This window comes from Rousettus aegyptiacus, unplaced genomic scaffold (genome assembly GCF_014176215.1).
Source record: "Rousettus aegyptiacus isolate mRouAeg1 unplaced genomic scaffold, mRouAeg1.p scaffold_m13_p_5, whole genome shotgun sequence".
Taxonomy (NCBI): domain Eukaryota; kingdom Metazoa; phylum Chordata; class Mammalia; order Chiroptera; family Pteropodidae; genus Rousettus; species Rousettus aegyptiacus.
In genome coordinates, this window is record NW_023416308.1 from 6,578,331 (window position 1) to 6,600,889 (window position 22,559).

Below are 22,559 nucleotides of genomic sequence, written 5' to 3' on the forward strand. Positions count from 1 at the left end.
GTGATGAAGCAAAGCTACATGTGGCACACGGCCAGGGGCCCTGGGGGAATCTGGGAAGAGTACGATGGGCAGACCACGGGCGAGGCCCCCAACGGGGAGAATCTGTGGATAAAAGGATAATCTGGAGCCCAGAGGCTGGGGAGGCGTCAGCGGCTCTGACCTCAGGCTTCTCCGGCCGAGTTTGGTCACATCCAGACAGGTACAATGTTGTCACTCTTCCGTTCCATGTCATGGCATCGGTGCCCGGGATAAAGAAAGGTGAAGAAAGTTCCCCTTGTACTCACCGGCCCGGGCCCACCGAGCCCACCCAGAGTCGGCCGTGGGCCTGGAGGGGAGGAGTCAGCACAGGGAAGGCCCTAGAAACCCAACTCCACCGAGAAGATTCCTCTGAGCACCCACGGCGCCCTAGCATGCTCCCCTCGGACGGCGTGCCTCGGGGACGCTGTCCCTCCATCGTGGGTCCAGGCTGGGAATTGCGAGGACAACGTCTCGTGTTCCGAGGGACACGAGCGGGGACTTGACGGAGCAGGGTGTCCCCACCAAGGGAAAGGGGGAGGGCTCAGTCGTTGGTGGGAGAGTTCTGGAAAAGAGATCCTTCTCCAAGGCCGGGCCATAGTGATGGCCGGAATAATGGGAGCACGAGCGAGCCGGCAGGTGACCCCCGTGAGCTCTGACAGCGGGAGAGGAAATGCCACTAAACCCACAGGAGGGGTCCGTCTACGCCCAAACCCCCAGAACCTGAGACTATGTTGCCTTCTGTGCAAAAGGGACTTTGCAGGTGTCCCTTGTGATGGGAAGGTGAGCTTGGATTATCCAGGTGGACCCGATCTAATCACACAAGCCCGTAAAAGCAGAGAACCTTTCACATATGACGTCAGAGAGATTCGGCCGAAGGAGAGGCGGGAGAGGGGACCCGAAGAGGCAGATGGCCATGAGTCAGGGAACGTGGATGGCCTCTGGGAGCTGAGAGCGACCCCCGGCTGACAGCCGGCCAGGGAACAGTCCTGCAGTCACACACAAGTGGACTCTGCCAACAACCTGAGTGAGCCTACAAGCAGATGATTGTCCCCAGAACCTCCAGCCAGGAGCGCAGACCACCCAGCACCTTGATTCCGGACTCATAGGACCCAGAACCGAGAAATCAGACGGGCCCGCTGGGCTTCCTACCTACTGAACCGTGAGACAATGAAGCTGCATTGTTTTAAGCCAGTAAATTTGTGGCAGTTGGTGTTGGCAGCATCTGTCTCCCAGGGGCGGGTAAGCAGCTCGGGTACCCGGCCCTTTGGGGAGTCGGCATCCCCCGCTGCGGGACCACGGTCGCTCCACGCCCGCCCGGCCGGCGTCCAGGGAAGGCAGTCCACACCCCGTGCTTCCTCCGTTCCCACTGGGAAAGGAAGATGCTGCTTTTCTAACGCTTTTGTGCAAAATCCCACTTGCGTCCGGCGGGTTCGCACCCAGGCAGTATCCCAGGCCCTCCGAGGGCGAGACACTCCAGGAGCGCCATCTACACAGGGCCCGTGGGTCCCCCTCACGCCCTGGTCCTCCCTTCTCCCTCCTCCTCATCCTCCTCCCTCCCCGCGGCTCCCTCCTCCTCTTTCTTGCGCCCGGTCTGCACCCTGCTCCTCGCAGCAGAGCGTCGCTCTTGCTGCCATCTTGTGGTCCCAGGGAGAATGAAATCAGCCTGAGCAGGAGCAGGCGAGACCTAGAAAATGGTGAAGGACGCTGAAAACCGCCGCAATGTGGTCAGGGGAGGCGGTTCATTTAGAATCGTGACCCGCGCAGTGAGGCATCATCGCACAGCCTGTTAGCGCCACGTAACGCGCATCACCTGCTCACGAGAAGGACGCAAAGGCGGCCAGAGGCTCTAAAACGACTTTGTTTTTTGTTTTTAATTCGGCTTCCCACAACCCTAGGGGACACCGGACAGGCGCACTGAATTAATCCGCCGTAAAGTGTCTGAAATCGTTCTACACGCTCTATTCCAAAAACAGGTCTTTTCCATTGACCTCCAATCGGATCATGAGGGATTCAAGTCTTTGAGTTCTGTCGGCATTCCCACTTTTAAAAATCCCCTATTAAAATGTTAATGCAGGAGATCCTCAAAAATAATGGAACGCTGTTCATGGGAATGTTAAGATGAAGATGACAATACTACCCAAAGCGATACACAGAGTCAATGCAATTTCTGTCGAGATCCCAATGGTAATTTTTTACAGAAATGGAGAAACTCATCTTAAAATTCATATGGAATTTCAAGGGACCAAGAATAGTTGAAGTGGCCTTAAAAAAAAGGAACCAAGCGGGAGGACTCACATTCCCCGATTTCAAAACTTGGTACAAAGCTATAGTAATCAAAACGGTATGGGATCTACATCAATGTGGATGTACAGACCAATAGAATAGACTTGAGAGCCCAGAAATAAAATCTCACTTCAACAGTCAATTGGTTTTCAACAAGGATGCCAAGATTATTCAATGGGGAAAAAAAAAATGATCTCTTCAACAAATGCTGAGAAAATTATATATCCATATGCAAAGAATGGAGTTGGACCCTTACCTTACACCGTATACAAAAATTAACTCATAATTGATCAAAGACTCAAATTTTAAGAGCTAAAACTATAAAACTTAGAAGAAAAACATACAGGAAAATCTTCATAATCTTTTATTTAGCACCGGTATCTTAAACATGACACCAAAAGTATAAGCAACAAAAGAAAATAAAAGATAAATTGGACATCATTAAGATTAAAAATCTTTTTGAATCAAAGGACACTATCAAGAGAATGAAAAGACAGCCCACAGAATGGGAGACAATGTTTGTCAATATGAAAATAGAAAATAGAAACAACTCCAACAATCAACAACAACAACAACAAAAAACAAAAACCCAATTTAAAATAAGCAAAGGACTCGAATAGATATTTCTCCAAAGAAGATACACAAATGGCCAATACGTACATGAAAAAAATGCTCAACATCATGAGTCATTAGAAAAATGCAAATCAAACTAATATAAAATAATCCTGAATGTCGACTCTAATTGAAAAATACAGATTTAAAACACGTAAATAAAAACCACAATGAGATGCCTCATCACACCTATTTAGATGGCTATAATTTCTTTAAACAAGCAAAATAAGTGTTGGAGAGGATGTGAAGAAACTGGAACCCTTGTACTTTGCCGGTGAGATCATAACATGGTGTGGCTGCTATGGAAACAGACTGGCAGTTCCTCAAAACATTACCCGTAGGATTTCCATATGACCCAGCCATCCCAGTCCTAGGTATGCACCCCAAAGAATGGGAAATGATCACTGGAACAGATGCCCGTACAGAAATGTTCATGGCAGCATCAGTCATAGCAGCCAAAAGGTGGAAATGACCCAAGTATCCACCAACAGATGAATGTGGATAAACAAATTGTGATACCCGCACAATGGGAAATAATAATTCAACTATAAGAGGAATGAAGTTATATTCATGGGTGAACCTTGGGAAATTATGCTAAGTAAAAGAAGCCGGACACACAAGGAGAAATATTGTATTGTTTCACTTACACGATACATCTAGAATGGGCAAATTCAGAGACAGGGAGTAGATTAGAGGTTACCGGGAGCTGGGGGAAGAAATAATGGAGAATTATTGCTTGATGGGTTCAGAGTTTACACCTGGGATGATGAAAAAGTTTTGGAGATTGACATGACGGTTACCCAGCATTGTGAATGTCATTAAGAGTAGTAACTGTACACTTAAAAATGGTTAAAATGGCAAAAAATAGGTTATATATATATAGCACCACAATAAAAATAAATAAATAAAAATTAATAAGTGGTACTGAGAAAAGACCACTTCGATGAATCCACTTAAAACAAGAACCAAAATTGTCATCATGAATGAGGCTCTATTGTGGAGCTGTCTTGCAAAATAACAGGAATCACGAAAATAAGCTTATTTTACATGACATTTGCCCCATCTTACACTGGGTTCCAATTAATTACCAGCTCTCAAAGTAGACAAAATGGGGTCTCCTTTCCTTTTCCTATAAAACTGTATCCTTTACTTAGAAATACCAAAAACTGCATCCGTGTGTGTGCGCGCACACACACACACACACACACACACACACATCTGAGTGCTAAGCCTAGAGGGATGTTTGCATGCACGCGAATTTCATAAGGGTCAGTTCATTGGTGAGCGCCTTCACAGCTTGAGACTTTTGCTTCTCCAAGATCATAAATCTATGGAAAAATAAAGATACCCTGGACTCATAGAGCAGCCGCCTCAACACTCACGGCTCCCTCATTTACACAGACCAGTGCGAAAAGAAAATACGAGACTCCTTGTTCAAAACCATTAAGAATTTCAAGACCGTGACGTTGGAGCATTAAAACCAAGCACACTGCTGAGCGAGGAGCCCACAAAACTGGCCCCGGCAGCAGTTGAGAACTGCCAGGTGCTAAGCAGTAGCTGAAAATCTAGGAGCGCCCATGTGGCCGTACAGAAGAGACAAGAGATGGAGTGGGAGGTGGCCTCAAGGTGACAATGGGACCACTGTAGCTGAGGCAGACACTGTTGCTGAGTGACCCAGCCGCCATTCCTAATTCCTTTGCCTTTACTGCTTTCTCTCTGTTAAAACAGTGAGATGCTCCCCAGCCTCCATGCTGACCAGTGGAGGGGAAGTCTGCTGGGGACCTCGGACGAAAGGGACAATAGCCTTGGTCGGCCACCACCACGTGGTCTCTCTCATTTTGCCGTGCACACTCTATCAGGTCTGTATCTGCAATGGTCACTTAGCAAGGATAAGAGATAAGCATGAGGCCCCAAAGCCAACACACTAAGTATGGCGGTCCAGAAGTCCAAGCACGGGTCCTCCAAGACATGGCAAATGGCTGATGTAAATAGCACCCACCTGCCTCCAGATGTCTCGTCATTGGAGAAAATATCTCCCAGCTGAGCTGGGTACCAAACATCCTTCCCCATCCCACAAACTTCTCCCTGGGAATCAAGGCCGGGCTCCTCCAGGCGCTACAGCCACCAAACCCACCCACCTGTCCCCGCCCTGACACCACTGTCCTCCGAAGCACACACTCCACACCCACATTCATCACGGCACTATTCCCAGTAGCCAAGAGGTGGAAGCAACCCGAGTGTCCATCGACAGATAAGTGGATAAACAGAGTGTGGTGCGTACATACAAGGGACTATTACTCAGCCTTAAGTAGGAAGGAAACCCTGACACCCGCTATGGCATGGATGAAACTTGAAGAACTTTATGCCGAGTGAAAAACAGCCAGTCGGTAAAAAACAAATACTGTAAAATTCCACTTATATAACCTATCCGGAGCAGTCAAAATCATAGACGCAGAGAGTAGAATGGCCGTTGCCAGCCGAAGGAAGGAAGGGGGAGTTAGTGTTTAATGGATATAAAGTTTCTGTCTTGCACGATGAAAAACTTCCAGAGGTTGATTGTACAACAATGTGAATATACGTAACAATACTGAGTTGTACACTTAGAATGGTCACGATGATAAATTTTCTGTCATGCGTTTTAACCACAATTAAAAAAAAAAAAAAAGGAAATTAAAATATGAAGTACCTGGAAATCCCTCCAGCATTAGAGCAAAGGCCCCAAAACTGGCCACCAGGGGGCGCTGTGCACCCGCTCCCTTTTCGTTCCAGAGGCGGTTTCTACAGAGGGAAAAAAGCCCTGGGACAAAGTTTGAGCTCCTCTCTCCGCCTGCCGCTTGTCCCCCACCCTGTCCTAGACAGACCAGCTCTGCATGAGCCCCCAAGCTGCACCGCGGTCCCGCCACACCCCTGTCTCACTCCTCGCCCTCTGCGTTCCTTCCCTCTGTGCTGGAGACACAGAGGTTCTGGGTAAAGCGCACCCACCCTCCACGGGTCTCCACATTGCCTGCGAGCTGGAGAAGAGGAAGAGGTGACAAGCACTCACCTGCCCCCAGGTTACCCAAAGGTGAGGGGAAACTTCAGTGGAAATGAGTCAGAGACCTCTTATCTCCGGGGTAAGTAAGAACGTCGAGGTCAGCCAGGCCTGGGGTTTTCCAGCTCAGCTACTCCCTGTGTCATAACCTCCCTGGGTGTCAGTTTCCTCATCTGTAATACTACCTGGGAGGACCGGAAGAGCTTGATAAAATCCCTGATGCCTAGAAAGCACTCGACGAAAGGGCTGGTCACCGCTCCAGGCCCGCGGCCAACGCCAGCCAGCGTCTCCCAGCTCCCAGTGGCTTTCTGCTTCTCTGCCACACGGCGGCCCCTCTCCAGGGCGCCCTTTCTCCTGAACAAAGCTGCACCGTGACCTTCCGGCCACAGGGTCAGTGATTCAACTAGGTAGGACTCTGTGGGTTGCAGGTACGGTGATTCAACCATGGGCTGCAGGCAACAGAAACCCAGTTAAACCACCTCGAGCAAACTGGGGTGTCTCACGGACTCCAATACAAATTGAACAGCAAATCGCTGATGAGAGCAGACTCGGAATCTGTGCTTTTTGGGGGACCCTGGCGTATCCTCCGTCTCCTCCGTCGTGCCTGTCTGTCTGTCTGTCGGTCTGTCTCTCTCTAAGCCTGTTTTATTCCCCCCCCCCCAACACACACACAGGTCAGCTGCGGGACGCATGCCCGCACTCACTCCCTGCAGCTCGTGGACCTCGCTGCCATTCTGAGAGCCTGCCAAACACTGTCCCACCTCAGGGCCCTTGCACGTGCTGTGCTCTGCCGAGGACACGCTTCCCTAGAACTCTCCGTGGCCCGCCACCTCCCTCCTTCAAGTCTTGACTCGAATGCCACCTCCGCGAGGCCTCCCTTGACCACCTGATGGAACACCACGCCCACCCCCACCCCGGCGGGCCGTAGCTCCCGGGGTGGGGGTGGGCATGGTGTTCCATCAGGTGGTCCCCTACCATCTCGCTCTCCTCTCTTTTAACCTTGGTTATAACCCAACAAAAAAATGGGTGAATCATAGGCCTTGATTCATAACCCATTCTCCTCAGCGTTTAATGATGAATTTTAATAATGTAATAAACATCCATGAAACCACCATCCAAAATGAAAACTAGAATCTTGACAATGACCCACATCTAATCACGTTTCTCCCACCCCCCCACCATCATTCTCATTCCGAATCCTGTATTCATTCTTCTCTTGTTTCCTTTTTATAGTTTATTATTTATTACGTGTGTGTGTATAATTTTAGTTGCTTTTAACTTTATATAAAAGACATCGTGTTTATGTAATGGGACATTTTTCACTGGCCATTCTATTGTGAAGATCCATCCATGTCGTAACGTGCAACTATAGTTCCTGCCTTTTGACGGCCGTGTAGTATTTCACCGTGGGAATGTATTCATCTGCTCTCCGACAGACGGGCATTTGGTCTGCTTCTCAATTCGGGCCACTGTGAACAGAGGCCCTGTGAACATCCTTCCACGTGATTCCTGTTGGAGAGGGGCAAGCATTTCTCCGGGGTCCGTACTTCGGAGCGGAATTGCCTGGTTGTGGCCTGTGCGTGGGCTCAGCGTCGGAAGAGAATGTCACACTGTTTTCTCACGTGGTAGCACCAACTCACACCCCTGATGAAATCAGAGTTTCTGAGGTAGGGGCTTCCCCTTCAGTAACTTCCGGTGGCTCTTAGGATAAAATTCCCAAACCCATGCTGGGGCATACAGGGCCCCGCATGGTGGCCCCGCCTACTTGGTCTTGGCCCCTCCCACTCCTGCTCCATCCCAGGGGCCACTCCAGCCTCCTCTCTGTTTCTTTAAGACGCCAAGTTCTTTCCTCCCTCTGGGCCTTTGCACATATCTGTTCCCTCTACTCAGCCAGGTTAAGACTACGAGTGCTTTAGGGGAGTAGCTGAAATGTCACGTCCTCTGAGAAGCCCTCCCTAGCTGCGGAGACCTGGCAGGGTCCCTGTCGGAGGCCCTGGTGGCATCCTTCTCATTCACGGCTTTTGCAGAATTTTGTAATCACACGTCAAGTGATTCTTTGATCTGCGTCTCAATTTCCCATTAGACTTTGAGATATAGGAGAGCAAGAACCCTATTGTTTTGGTTATTTCTATGTCTAGTTCCTGACACATAGGTGGGGTCTAGTATTCGAGGGATGGATGGATGGACAGATCGGTGAGTGGATAGATGGATGGAGGGATGGCTGGGTAGGAGGGAGAGAGGGAGGGAGGAGAGAGGGAGGGAGGAAAGGAGAGAAGGAGGAAAGAAAGAAGGGTACTTGCCAGATGAGTGTAGAGATGAGTGGGTGGGTGGATGGATGGATAGATGAATGGATGGACGATGGATAAGAGAACAAAAAAATGAGTTCATCTCTTTCCACCATCTTTCCGTGCCGCACGTGAACCTCCTGGCCGACGTTCTCCAGGACATCGGCAGTGCTGGAAAGAGAGGCGAACTCCAGGTGCCCTTAGGCCACGCTCCAAAGTCATTGTCTGGTTTCTCACCGTGATGATGAGAATTGAGATCACTGACGGTCAGTCGCAGAGTGAGAAAATCATTGCAAAGCTCACAAGCCAGTTAAATATGTGTGATCGGGCCCCCCTCGGATGCAGAACCTAAAGATCTAGGAAAGCGACAGAATAATCTCCCGTCTCATCAGTTTAATTTCATCGCACTGATGACCTCGGCTAGCCAGTATCGCCGCTGTGAGGAAGCAAGACGAAAACACACAGAAAGGAAAACCCTGCGATTCTTTTTCTAGAGATGTCATACATACATACAAATTAAAAAAAAAAAAAAAAAGAGTTCATGATTGAGTGTGTGTGTTCTATCGGCTCCTCCATTGGTGTCTGAGCCATCTCCCCAACAGACTGTGGGCTCCTGGAAGGCCAAGTTCATGTTCCTCCTTGGAATCCCTTTGCCACACTGCTCCAGATCCCCAGCTGGACGCCACTCATTAGCTGCTGAAGAAACACAGAGCCGGCATGCTGCCTTGGGAGCTGCAAAAGGGCTTGGGATTCAAATCCTGGTTCTGTCTCTGACTCCCTGAGGGAACTTGGCGAGCCCCATATCCTCTTTCAACTTCAAGATTTCTCCCCCCGCCCCATCTGTAAAATAAGGGCAATATGACCTACCTGCTGGGGCAGTTGTGAAGAGTACTGAGGATTCGGTAAGTGCCTGGCACATAATAGGTACTCGATACACAGTAAACATCATATAATGAGCAGGAGGCCCACCCCACAAGATGAATGTGACACAGTCCCTGATCTTACGGATGTCTTACTCCAGCAGGGACAGCTTTGAAGTGGCTCATTGTAACGACCGGGTGTCACTTCAAGGAATGGGCAAAAGAATACAGAGGAAAACGGGATGCGTTCAGGGAAGGCTTCCCAGAGGAGGTGGCATTTAGTTAGGCCTTCCATAGTGTTATTCAGTCCGGTGTTTTGGGTTCTTCTTTCCAACCTGCTGCTAAATTTCCCTGTAATCTTAATTTAGTCTTTCCCCCCACTCTGGGGTCCCCAGAGCCTCTTCTGTAACATAAAGTTGTTGAGCATCGACTCTGAATCGTTTGGGTCACAGCCTTTGAGGAAGAAAGCCAGAGTCCTTCCCAGAAAAATGCACAGACGTAAGTTTGTCTGTAAGGAGGAGGGAGACTTTCATGGACCCCCGGGAAACCCATCAGTGGACCCCCTAGGCTAAAATCCCAGAGCTTGGTGATGCCTTCGGAGGGTCGTGGCTGCAGAGCTGTCTGGTCCTGCCCCCAGATAGGGAGGGCATCTCTCTTTCATTCGCAGCAGGCGCAAACAAGCAGAATCACTGACCCAATCTGGAAAAGCCCATCAGGCACCAGGCTGCAGGACAGAGCAGGGGCCCGGGGAGGGGAGGTCACTCCAGCTGGCTGGGGAACCAGAGTTCAGTTCTGGGAAAGCGCCCCTCAGGGGCCCGCCTCTGACCCCGCCTAGTTTATCACCATCTGCCCTGGGGAAAAAAGCCAAACAGGCTGCTGACCCCGGTCTGCCGCCCAGGATGGAGTTCTCGGACGCATCCTTCATCTTCCCTAATCCAAACACCCGCAGGCCCCGAGTGGTCCACCCCCTCCCAGCTGATGTGTGTCCTCAGCTGCCAGAGGAAGGAGAGGTCGCCCCGCCATTAACACTTGAGCTGCTGCCGTCACCTGCACCCCTAACCATCCAGCCAGCCCTCACCCCGCATTTACTGAGCACGTATTCCCCGCAGGTATCTATGAACGAGAAAGCAGAAGGCCCGCTCTTCCCTTACCCCAAGGTATCTGCCTCCTAGACTAGGTCTCCGCCCAACACCACGACCCCCTCCCCCCCTTGGGGGACAGGATGCTGTTGCTAACCCACTCACTCACTCGGAGTAGGCGGGGGCTTTGGGGATGTGGGCTCTGGGCTGACTTCTCGGGTCCTGGGAGGAGAATCTGGGGTGGTATCTGGGCACTGCTCTCAACTGCTGTGTGAGCCTGTTTCTTACCCTGTGGGCCTCAGTCTCCCCATCTGTACACTTCAGATCCCATGATTTCCACCCTGCTCTGAAATGGGCCCTGCCAGCCTCTCCACAGCACCCCCACACCCAGAATAGTATAAGGAGAAGCAACCCTAGAATGCTCTCGAATCTTTCTTTAGACAATCCTGACCTCGATCATTCATTCGAGCATTTATTGAGCACCTAGTGTGTGCCAGGCCCTGCACTGGGCAACGGGAATGTAAAGACGACTAGGTTTCAAGCAGGCGACCCACAAACACCCCACTCCATGCCTTGCGCCCTGCTGGGGTCCCAGGTGGGCCTAGCTGAGGATTGGGGCGCCCCGAGACTCGCGTGTCAGCGCCATAGGCGCTTACGGCCGCGATCTGTCTCCTCCCCTTCCTCCTCCTCCGCCCCCTCCCCCTTCCCGTCCCCGAGCGCGGCGGCGGCCGCCTCCCACCCGCGGGATCCCGGCGCCCGGCAGCCGGCTCACGCACCCGTCGGTCGGCGGCGCAGCCTGTCCGCGCGCGGCGAGCCCAGCGTCCGGGCGCGCGGCGGCCGCGGGCCCGGGAGGGAAAGGGCGCGGAGGCGGGACCGCGGCTCCCTCCCGCCCCGGGGGGAGCCCAGGAGGCGGCAGTGCTGAAGCGCGAGCCTGAGACGGAGGCAGAGCAGAGGAGAGGAGGTGAGAGTGCGGGGTGGTGCGGAGGGACCGCACCCCCGGCTCCTGCGGGGGCCCGCGCGCGCTTCGGGGAGGTCTGGGCTGGGGAGAGGGAGCACCTACCCCCGGGGTGGGGAGGCGGCAACAACCCAGCCCTCGGCTTCGCCTCCCCCGTGACGCGACCCCCGAGGGGCCCTGGGCCGCGCCCGCAGCGCCGCTCGGGCAGGCGCATCCCCGCGCACCTGCATCCCCCGCCGGGGCGCGGGCCCCGGGGGAGGGGAGGCCGGAGGAGCTGAGGAGGGGGGCCACAGACGAGAGCCTCGGAAAATTGCGCTCCCAGCCGAGCCCTGCCTTCAGGCCTGCCCCGGGGGGACGCGGGCGGCGACCCCCTTTAGCCCCCTTGCTGCCCCCCGCCATCGGTTCCCCATTGTTCTCAGCCGATCGCTCTCCCGGGAAGGGGGAGGGGGTGCCGCGCTCTATTCTTAAAGGGCCCTCTCCCCTTCTTGTCTCCCGGCAGGTCGCGAGCACGAGTGGGGTGGGGCGTGCCCACGGGCCCCCGCCCCCCTCGTCCCCCCAGCTCAGCTCGGGAGCCGCAGGCCGGGCCAGCGGGCCTGGGGCACGCGCCGCTCTCCTCCCCAGTGCGTTCTTCAGCCACCCGGGCCTTCCAGGACACGGTGGAGCGGGTACCAGGGGGACAGGGACGCCCCCTTCATCAGGAGCCGTCGGGGGGGCGGACCCGAGGCAAGACAAGTGGCCCCACTGGAGCCAGGCGCAGGGTTTGGGACGCAGTTGGGAGCGCAGAGGGCTGGCTCGGTGCGGCAGAGAGCAGCAGGCTGGGGCCAGGCCTCCCGGGTGACAGGCCCTGCGCCGCCGCCGCCGCCGCCGCTGCCGCCGGCAAGAAGGACGCGAGACCAGCGGGCAAGAGACTGGACCTAGAGTAGGGGCGGCTGCCTGAATCCCTTATGTGAGCCGAGGGAACCAAGGAATTTAGAGCAACGTTTCTCCCATCTCAAGACAGACGCTCGCTTTCCAGAGCAGCACCCTTTATTGGAGACACCTGGGCCAGGCAGGGGGTCCCTGGATGCTGGACCACTACCCCTCACTTGTTTAACTGAGGCTGCTGGGCCTCCCAGAGGACGGGGGTTAGAAAGGAGGCCGGACAGCTCTTGCTGCCCCCCCCTGGGGAGAGAGGAAGTTCCCCGCCTGCTCCCAGGCCCAGGAGGAGCTGGGCCAGTAAGAGCAGGGTCCTGGCCCCTGAGGCAGCAGCGGCCATGTCACGGCCAGGCCAGGGTGTCATGATGCCCGTCACCGGGCTGGGCTTCCCGCCGCAGAACGTGGCCCGGGTGGTGGTGTGGGAGTGGCTGAACGAGCACAGCCGCTGGAGGCCGTACACCGCCACCGTGTGCCACCACATCGAGAACGTGCTCAAGGAGGACGCCCGCGGCTCCGTGGTGCTGGGCCAGGTGGATGCCCAGCTGGTGCCCTACATCATCGACCTGCAGTCCATGCACCAGTTCCGCCAGGACACAGGTGAGTGGACTCGCTCCCCACCCCGCCCTCCCGGCCACGCCCGGCAGAGACACGGACGCCACCACCATCGCCACCTGTCCCAGTGGGATGCTGAAATCCCTCGGCATCCCTGAGAAGGGAGCCTGGAGCTGCAGGCCGGCCAATCTGCCCATCCAGCCTCCCTTCTCCTCCCGGAAAAGGGCACAGCCTGCTTCGCCTGGTCCACTTAAGACGTCACTTCCAATCCAGCTTCTTAGTTGTAGGGCCTTTGGCACGTTCTAGCATGTCTCTTAGACTTAGTTTCCTCGTCTGTGGAATGAAAGGATTATTATCTCTCGCAGCCGTGTGAGGATTAAATAAAATTGTGCTTGCTGGGCACAGAATCTAGAACAGCCTTAGAACTCAATTATCGTGGTAATAGGACTTTCCACGTACTTCCTCTGATTTTTCCCCCCTAACGATCGCAGAGAGTACGTCTTAGTATGGTGTGATCAGCCCCATTTTACAGCTGAAGCCACTGAGTCTCACAGCAGCTGAGTGATTTACTTTCGGAGCTGGGATTGAAGCCCAGGCCGTTGAATTCCAGGGCCGAGGCTCTTTGCCGGTATCCCGTGTCGGGGAGCTGGGGTGTGTGGTAAAGGTAGAAGGGATGAGGCGAGTGGGTGTTGGCGGTATAGATGGTTGGGAAGGACGGAAATGATGGCAGAGATGGTGCCGGCGGGGACGTCGGTGCTCCGTTGGTTGTGGGGTTGGCGGCGGTGCTGGCGGCTGTGTTGGTGGCTGTCCTGGGGCCGTTGTGATGGTGCGGGAGTGATGGAGAGAATGAGGTTGGTGGCGGCCGTATTGGCCGTGTGATAAGTGAGGATGGTGAGGAGGATGGGGAGGTCCGGTCCCAGCATTCTCGTTCTGGAGATGTGCCATCGCCATGGAGATCTCCCTGAGTCGTCGTTGCCTGGTGGTCCCCATGACAAGCACGGTGCGCGGCGGGGGATGGCGAGTCCCTGCCTCCTGCAGGTTTCCAAAGAACCTCTGTCGCGTTTGACCCCGAGGACCAGTGGGTGGAGGTTTGGGGGACTTCCTGTGACCCCCTGGATGGCAGAACTGCGTGTAACAGCCTTGGAGACACTCAGACGTGTCCCTTCTCTCTAAAGCTATGCCACCCAACATGGCAGTCCCTAACCACATGTGTCTATTTAAATTTACATACATTAAAATGAAATAAAATTTAAAATTCTGTCCCTCAGTCCCACTGGCCACATTTTTAAGTGCTCAGTAGCACCTTGCATCTCATGGCTGACGTCTCGGACAGCATAGATCCAGAACGTTGCCGTCTGGCCAGAAAGTTCTAGCGGATAACTCTGCTCTAGAACACAGGTGAATCCACAAAAAAAAAAAAAAAAAAAAAAGGTTTATTGACGTTACTTCTCTGTACGTCTATGTTTCCATAACTCCAGACATTGAGTGCAGCCACTGGAGGTGTCAATCATCCATTCATGCCGCCGTCTGAGCATTTGTTGATTTCCTGCTGTGTCTAACTCTTGTGCTAAGCCCTAGAATACTGCACGGAGCCAGCTAGACAGGGTCCTGAGGAGAGGTGACCACTGGCAGACCTGTGCTGGAGGTCCCGGTGGAGTGGGGAAGTAAACAAACACATAATCTCACGGGTACTCAGTGGCAGAACATGAAATACAGCTGGTCTAAGGGTGGTCACGGGAGCCTCATTCGAGGAAGGGATGTTGAAACGGAAGTCCGCAGAGTGAGTGCGGGGGGCAGCGTTGCAGGCGGAGGGACTAGCCAGTGCAAAGGCCCTGTGGTGGGAAGCAGGGTGCCTTCCAGTCCCTTGTGTTTGGAGTGTGGGGTTGGTGGTGCAGGATGGGGTTGGAACAAGGCCTGGACGGCCACCAAATGGGCTTTGCGTTGTCCGAGCAAGTCCCCATCGAGTCCTCATGCTCATTCTTCCGGAGAGGCACTGAGTCTTTGATGGAGAGATCAGAAGTGTAGGCATCCCCTGACCCGTTTCTTCTGGTTTATCCTGGAACTTTCTCTGGGGGAAGCAGGGGTCTGACAGCAGAAGGAGGTGGTTTTTCTCCTTGGCTTGGTGTGTGGCTTTCTGCGGGTTCACAGCTAGTGCTGGGTGGGGCGATCTCCCAGGGCCTGGCTTAGAGGGCGGTCCTTAGACCAAGGATAGCCCCACCCAAGGCTGCCTAGCAGGCCATTTCATCTTTGAAACCCCATTTCATTCCCAGCACCCCCACTTGGGCTCCTAGCTCCCCAAACTCCATCCATTCCCTCTTTCAACAGGCCCCTTACTCTCAGTACTTCAGCCTCTCTGGATCCCCCGGAAGTTTAGCTTTGGTCACTTTCCCGCACCCCTCCCCGGAGCTGCTCACTCCACACCTGCCCCTGTTTGCAGGAAAAGGGAAAAAAAACACTCATCCCTCCATGGGCTCCTGGGAGCCTGCCCAGACCCCCTAGCGAGGGAGGAAGGCCTGGGAACAGATGGGGCTGGCAGGGGACCTAAAATGCCGGGAATGCAGAGAAAACCGCTGGAGGGAGGGGGACCGTGCCTCCCCAACGCACGTCATGGCGTGCTCCCCGCTTTTCTCAGAAGCAAATCAATGTCAAGAAAAGACATCTCGCCTTTACTGTTAATGGTTCGGGGAAGAGCCTCAGGCAGGTGTCCTCGCCTCCCGGGCCTCAGTCTCCGCACCTGTGAAATGGGCAAGAGCGACACCTTGCTAACAGGTTTTCTGGATTGATGGAGAGGACCAAGCCTGTGCTTTTAGCCCACAAACCTCGACTAATCACCCACCACGTGCCTAGAATGTTTTGAACAGTATGGATGCGTGAGAAACGATTGGGAGGTCTCAAGTCTTAAAAAGATTATGGTTTCTCTCTCTCTCTCTTACACACACACACACACACACACACACACTAATATAAAGTTGTAAAACCCGAAGCTTACCTATATGTACTGAAATGAACACAGCTTCTATGTAGATTTTTAAACTGTAATATTCTTGCTAAATTCATCTAAGCCGAACTTTAATCTGGGAGGGAATAACAGCGCGCCTCAACTGTTGCAGACTCCGATAAGGCCAGAAAGGAAACATTTTAAGCCATTGTGGCTCTGTAGACTAGGCTGTAGCCCCGCTGTTGTAACGTAAAAGCAGTCACGGAGGACATGCCAACGAATGAACGCGGCTGCGTTCGGCTAACGCTAGTTGTGGACCTCGAAATCTGAATTTCCTATACTTTCCACGGGTCATGAAATAGTCTTCTCTTTTTATCGACCATTTTAAAACGTAAAGATCGCTCATCGCTCATGAGCCAAGCAAAAGCCGGGCGGTGGGCAGATCGGGCCTCGCCCACCCGCTTGCACGCTGTTGACACACAAATGCCCTCCCCGTCTGTGTGTCTGCCACGCAGCCCGCGGAAGAAAGCCCGAGTAGCCAGGCTCCAACCACAGAGGACAGGCCAGGCCAGCTCCCGTGGGGGCTGCTGTTTGTTCAGCAGGCGCCCCCTCACCTCTCCCCTGCTGGGCTGTTTTCATTGCTCCGCACAGGGGGTGAGGCTCCCTTTGAAGCCCGACAGGTCCGGAACCCACGTGGAGGGAGAATATAGTGACGCTGGGCCACGTGAACTTAGATCACTCACAGAGGTGTCCCCCTGGGAGGCCACAACTTCCCGGAGGGTCATTTGCCACCCATATCCCAGCCCCCGCCACCGGGGCAGCAGAGTCTGGATTTTCCACCCAGCCCCACAGCGGGACGGAGGTGTGACTTAGCCACTTCCTGGGCAATTTCCAGATTCCTCCCTGAACTCACATGGTCGGGGGCGGGGAGGCTGAGGGGAGGGCCACTTATCTGACTGATTGGTGACTCGGATTCTTCTCTCCCTCTGCCAGTGGCAGCCTCCTGCCCATTCTACAGGCGGGACAGCGGAGGCCAGGGAAGGCCAGACTGGGGACTATCCACAACTGCTGTCCCCAAGGCTCAGCACATGGGTGCGCCAGCTCTCCCAAGCTGTCAGGCTGGAGTGACAGGTGGTGGCTAGTTTCAGCATCTCCCAAACCTACATCATCCCTTCTGTAGGTGCCCCGAGCTCCACTCAGGCCTAGTCCCTGCCTTTATGGGAGCATCCTGTCTGAGGACATGCCTAGGAGATGTTGGAGATGGTGTGGGGCCATCCAGAGGGAAGAACAGTAATCACTAGGGAAAGCACCGCCAGTGTTCAGACTCTTAGCAGGTCATTGTGCAGATGAAAGACCGAGGCCCAGAGAGGGTAAGTGACTTGCCCAAGGTCACACAGCCAACCTGTCCCGAGCTGGAACCCAGCCCATTCAGACAGTTCTAAGGGATATAGAACCAGGTGGCATTTAATGCTGGGCTGAGAGAGTCCCTACCCTCTTCTCTCTTGAGAGTCCCATCGGGGCTTGTTGTCAGTGTCTCTACCAGGGCAGGAACAGCCTGTGCAATCTCAGAGGCCTCCAGGGCCAGCTCCCTAGTTACGGGACCCCTTGGGACCCTCTCCCAGCCAAGCGTGGAAGGCCCTGCAGCTGAGCCAGACAGCAGGAGCAAGAATGATGACGTGTGTTTGGGTGGGGAGGGGTCTGTCCTAACGTGGCTCAGGTCCACCAATCCGTACACAGGTGTCTCCCATTCCCACCTGTCCCATGTCCACCATTCCAGACCTACCCTTTTGGCCTCCGGTTATTTGTCTGCCTCCAGGAGCCTCTTGTGATACCAGAAAGTCATCCTTGCTTTTATTAGTCAGTCGGTGGCACCTGCTCAGTGACAGGCCCTGGGCTGGGTCCTGGGGATTCAGAGAGAAGGACAGGACCCCTGCCCACTTGATTTCAGAACCCAGCGGAGACCAAAGCAGACCCATGTGATGGGAACAGCAGGTGAACTCTCAAACTCATGAGGCCATAGATAGAGATCTGCGTTCCAGCTTGACCCTTGTCTGGCTGTGTGACAGTGACTGTGGGCAAGTGCCTTCACCCTCTCAAAGCCTGAGTTCCCTCCACCGTAAAATAGGAATAAGAATCATCCCTATCTGTGAGGATTAAATGAGATAATGCAGGTAAAAAATATGAAGAATAATACTTTGCACATAGTTAGCATTCATGCTTAAGTAGGACAATGATTTAAATGCCTAATGGGAGAAGTGTAGGTGGCCTTCGGCCAGGTAATGTGGGCGGTGTGTGTCTGGGGCCTCTGAGAGGGAGGACTTCCTGGAAGAGGAGTCCTCTGAGGGTTTGTGTGATTTGTGGGAACAGCATTGGCAAGGTCCTGGAGGAGACCCCAGGCCTGGGTGGCTGTAATAGAAGAAAGGAGAGGGAAAGAGGCGGGTAAGGGAGACCTCTTGGGTCCCACGGGGCCTGGCTGGCCCGCCAGCTGCTGCCCTTTAGTGGCCGGGCCTCGGGGGACCCAGAGCTGTGCTGCAGGGCCAGCCTCGTTAATCACGGATCCTCAGAGGCCAGAGCTGGAGCAGGCTGGACAGGGGCTGATGCAGACACTTCCTCACAGTCCCTTGGGGCTCTCTCCACCCAGCCAGCAGGTATCACTCCGTTTTACACAGGGCAAAGCTGAGACTCAGAGGGTAAGGAGCTACCTGCCCAAGCTAGGAAGCGGTGTGGGTAAGAGATTCAGATCCAGGCCTGTGGTGCCCGCCTCTCGCCAAGCCCACCGCCTTAGCACCTTGGACAGCGCCGCCACCGCCCTGCCTGCTCCCGCAGGGTTGCGGGTGAGGGGTTCTGCCTGGGGCGGGTCCCCCTCATAGCCTCTCTCTCTCTCTCCTCTCATGTCCCCTGCCCCTCCTCCCCTCTCCATCCTTTCCTGCTCTCTCCCAACCCCCCAGCCTCATCGGGCCAAGGGAGCTGTAGAGTCTGACCTAGAGATGAGGGAGATGGTGGGAGCTGTGATGGGGGAGGGGAGGGGTCGGAGCCGGGGAGGAAACAGGGAAGGCGATGAGCGCGGTGGCGGCGGAGGGGTGGGAGGTGGTGGGCTAGGGTTGGAGCTGCTAACAGTAAGGTGGGGCGGGGGGCTCGATGAGGGAGGCCTCGATGGGGATAATAGTGGCTGTCTGTCACGGAGGAGGTGACGGGGAAGCAGTAGGGGAGAGGAAAGTGGCAGAGTGAAGACGGAGACACGGGGGTCCTAATGGGGAGGCGGCAGAGGACATGATGCCAGGCTAATGAGGAGGGGTCGGGAGGGGAAGGAGGCGGGGCGGGCCGGTCAGGCCGCGGGCGAGGGCCTCTCTAGCCCCCTGTGCGGAGCTCGCATGGTGTGGAGGCTGCCCACGGCCTCCCAGGCCTCCCTCCTCCCATCTCTCCTGCATCACACCCAGGACGGCCTCCAGGCCCAAGTCAGCTGCCCCTCGTAAGTCTACCCGGCCTCCCTCCCAGCTGACGCCCCACCAGCCCCCCACCGATACCAGCCAAGAATACAGGGCCCCAAATCTAGAACCAGCTGCCTCAGGGAGCCTTGTCAGTGAGGCCCAGACTCCAGATTCCCTTCCTAGCAGCTCGCTAGTAATTGGGGGTTTGGGGGGAGGGAACTTGCGCCTTTCGATAAACCACCCTCCCTTCCCTCAGCCTCAGTTTCCTTCTCGGTAATATGGGTCCAACAATGGTACCCATATGATGGGGTTATGGCCAGTTTTCATTCATTCGGCAGGAATCCAGTGAATGCCTACTATGTGCCAGGCACTGTGCTCAGCACCAGAGATGCAGCATTGAATAGGAGAGACACAAACCACTGCCTTTCTGTCCCGGTGTGTGATACAGGAGGCCAGACACTGAGGAGGACCTGGGACGGGGTGGGGGGGCTGTTCCTGACCTTGGGGCTCTAGCACTGCCAGGCTGGGGGATGAGTTTCCCCCCGGGTCCTGTGTGGCTGTGTCCTTGCTTTATCCCCCTAGGCAAACACCCCTGTCTCTCTCTCTCCCTCTGAGCCCCTCCCACGTGGAGCTGCTCTGGGATGCCACCTCTACCTGCCCAGGCGATAGTGACAAGCAGGTGGTGCGGTCCGGGAGGGAGTCTGGCGCCCAGCCCTGGAGCTGAAGGCTGTGAAATGCGGGACAAAGGATGAGGCAGTCAAAGGCGGCAGCGCCGGCGGCCAGGACAGTCCTGCCAGCAGCCTCAGCATAGCCACCTCTTCTCCCGGTGACAGGCGGCCCCACCGCCACGAGCCCTTCTCCCCTCGCCTTCCGACTGCAAGCAGGGGGTGCTGGGGAAGCACAGAACCTCCCCGAAATTGCTCCATTATGGAGCCCTCCCCAGTTCCTCTCTTCTAGGGAACAAAGTTTCATGCTCACCAAGGTGTTCGTCCCCTGGTGCTGTGGAAATGAGAGTCAAGGGGCCTGGAGTACGGTCTGGCTCTAATCGGCAGGTGATTTGGGCCAGGTCCCTTCCCCTCCCTCTCTCAGGCCCAGTGCCTCCATCCAGGCAGAAACCGAACGTTCAAACGGCTCCAGGGCTCACAGAAGTGTGAGCGGTGGCTGGGACGGCAAAGGTTTCAACCGTTGTTCTCTGGCGCCTGGTACACAGTAGGTGCTTAATAAATACTCAAAAACATGGACAGAGGGACCATGACTCAGCCTCTGCTACCTGTTGCCAAGAAGGCCAATCAATCCCTATGGCCACATCTTTGGATATTTTGGGATTTGTGAAATCCAGGCTTGAGGGAGCCCACCCCAATTTTCAAATGCCTGGTTATCGTATTTTTTTTTTAATGTAAATAGCACGTGGACCAAAACAAAATCACATCCGCTGGTAACGTGTACTCTCCAGCCTAGCCATTTGTAGCACTCAGGTACGTTCATATGTGTTTGGTCACTCACTCGCTCACTCATTCATTCATTCATTCAGCTGACACTTCCCTGTGCTCCTGGCTACGGAGACGTGCCGAGGGAGGAAAATGCGGCGGGTGGGCGGAAGGACATTCTAGACGGAGGGAACAGCATTTGCAGACACACAAAGGCATCACTGGGTATGACGCGCTCAGAGGATAACTAGAAGTCTGGTGTGGTTCGCGTGCGAGGCTGTGCAGACGGCGTGCGATGGGCCTTGAAGGTGACCTAAAGATCCCCGAGGGCACTAGGGAGCTATCGAGGGGTATCGAGCAGGGGAGTGGTGTGGTCAGATGTGAGTTCGTGAAAGCTCCCTCTGGCTGCCTTGTGAGAGTGTATTACGGAGGTGCAAAGGGTAGAAGGTGGGACCCAGGACAGAGGCTATCGCACTAGTCTAAGCAAGCAATGATGGGGGCTTGGACTAGGCTGGCGGCCGTGGAAGTGGAAAGAAGCCCGAATTCGGCTGGGTGAAGTTCTGGCTTCGTAGCTCAGTAGCTGGGTGGCTTTGGGCGGTCCCTTCATCTCCCTGTGCTTCAGCAGTCCCGCAAGGCAATGACAATATTGGTGCCCACTCCACCGAGTGTTGTGTGGATTGATTTGACATGTGTGAAGCACTTGGAACAGTGCCTGGTACACGCTGGGCCTTCCGTGAGCATTTACTATCATCATCATCATCATCATCATCATCATCATCATCATCATCATGTCGCTTTCACAGATTTGAGGAAGGAGTGGCTCGGAAGGGTCGGGTCGGTTGCTCAAGGCCACACGGGGTACTGTCTGTCTCTTCTGGTCTCTGTCCACCCCCCCACATTTCCCACTCTTGACTATTGCCACTGTGGCAGGGGGTTTGAACCTGAATGCGTTGCAAGCCAGGTGACGAGGAAGCCCCCACATAGCCCATAAAGTGGGCAGAACCAGTTCCCAGCTGCTAGCAGCCTCCAAAGCGAGGGCCCTTCAAAAGCGGTTCACAGGTGGTAATCTGTCTGAACGCCCTGCAGCCCCTCGGCCTTCCCCAGATGAGCTGGAGACCCCTCCCCTCCCATCTCCACTGCCCCAGCCTGGCTGCTGGCCGACCCCGGAGAGCCTGGGCCAGCTTCGAATGTGATGCAGAAACCACTAATGGGCCGTGGCTCAGCTTGACAAGCCTCCTGGGAGAGTTTAGAGGGAAACAGAACACTGTGGGATTATTGATCCCGGGGCAGGAGGGGGAGGCACCGTGGGTCCACAGACCGCGGTTCGCATCTCAGCCCCGCCCCACGTCCGTGTTTTCCCAAGGAGCCTTAGTTTCCCCATCTCTCTGCCAAATGGGACTAGTAACAGTGCTCAGAACCCCTGGGCTGTTGTGAGCCCTGGACGGTCATCATGAGCCCTCAGCGTGGCAGCCGGCACAGTGGGAGTGCTGGCTAAATCAGCATGGTCGTCACTGTGGCTGCTGTTGTTGTGTCAGAGGGAGCCGGCCAGCCGTGCATTAGCCAGGGGGCAGGGGAGAGGGTCTGGGCCGCAACAGCGTGGGCGAACAGCCGTGGTTATGATGACTTCCGGACCGGTGGAGGGTTCGGTGAACTCCCTGACTGGGACATGCTATCCAGTGGGTGCTCGCCTCACGTTCGACCCGCTGCCCAACCCCTGGCCACAGTCCCCCACCTGACAGGATGTCCCATGATCGCCTCCCACGAGGTCCCTTCCTGTCAGGGTCTGGTTGCCCCCCAGCTGAGGCCACTTCCCTCCACGCCTCCGCTCTCTCTCCAGAGTCAGTGTCTTCTTTAGGCAAAAAGCTGGGTTGGGGGGGGGGGCGCTGAAACACCCCCACGCCCCACCTCTAGGCAGGAGGTTCCGATCAGGACCACATTCTCAGGGCGAAACCTCTTTCGGAGAAACAAATCTAAGGTAATGAGTTCCCCGTCGCTGAAGGTATCCTAGGCTGAGCTGAACTCCTAAAAACCAGTCCATCTTAGCCTTTCGCCTGTAAAATGGGAATAATTCTCGTCTCCTCCGGGAAGCAGCCATGTGAGGACGACATGAGTTAGTGCGAGGGAAGCGCCGAGTGAGCGCGGCATCTGGCGCGTAGTGGGCGCTTTGTCAGCGTCG

At 54.9% G+C, this 22,559-nt stretch overlaps 1 protein-coding gene across 1 annotated transcript in view; it reads left to right on the top strand.

The window, feature by feature from the left end:
• Positions 1 to 10,996: 10,996 nt before the first annotated feature.
• The window catches only part of DTX1 (deltex E3 ubiquitin ligase 1), a 32,358-nt gene continuing 20,795 nt past the window's right edge, over positions 10,997 to 22,559 (top strand). Inside the window, exons 1-2 of the mRNA XM_036221004.1 lie at positions 10,997 to 11,129; positions 11,623 to 12,635. Of these exons, the coding sequence (XP_036076897.1) occupies positions 12,377 to 12,635 (259 nt within the window). The 5' untranslated portion in view covers positions 10,997 to 11,129; positions 11,623 to 12,376. The remainder of the gene's footprint in view (positions 11,130 to 11,622; positions 12,636 to 22,559) is intronic.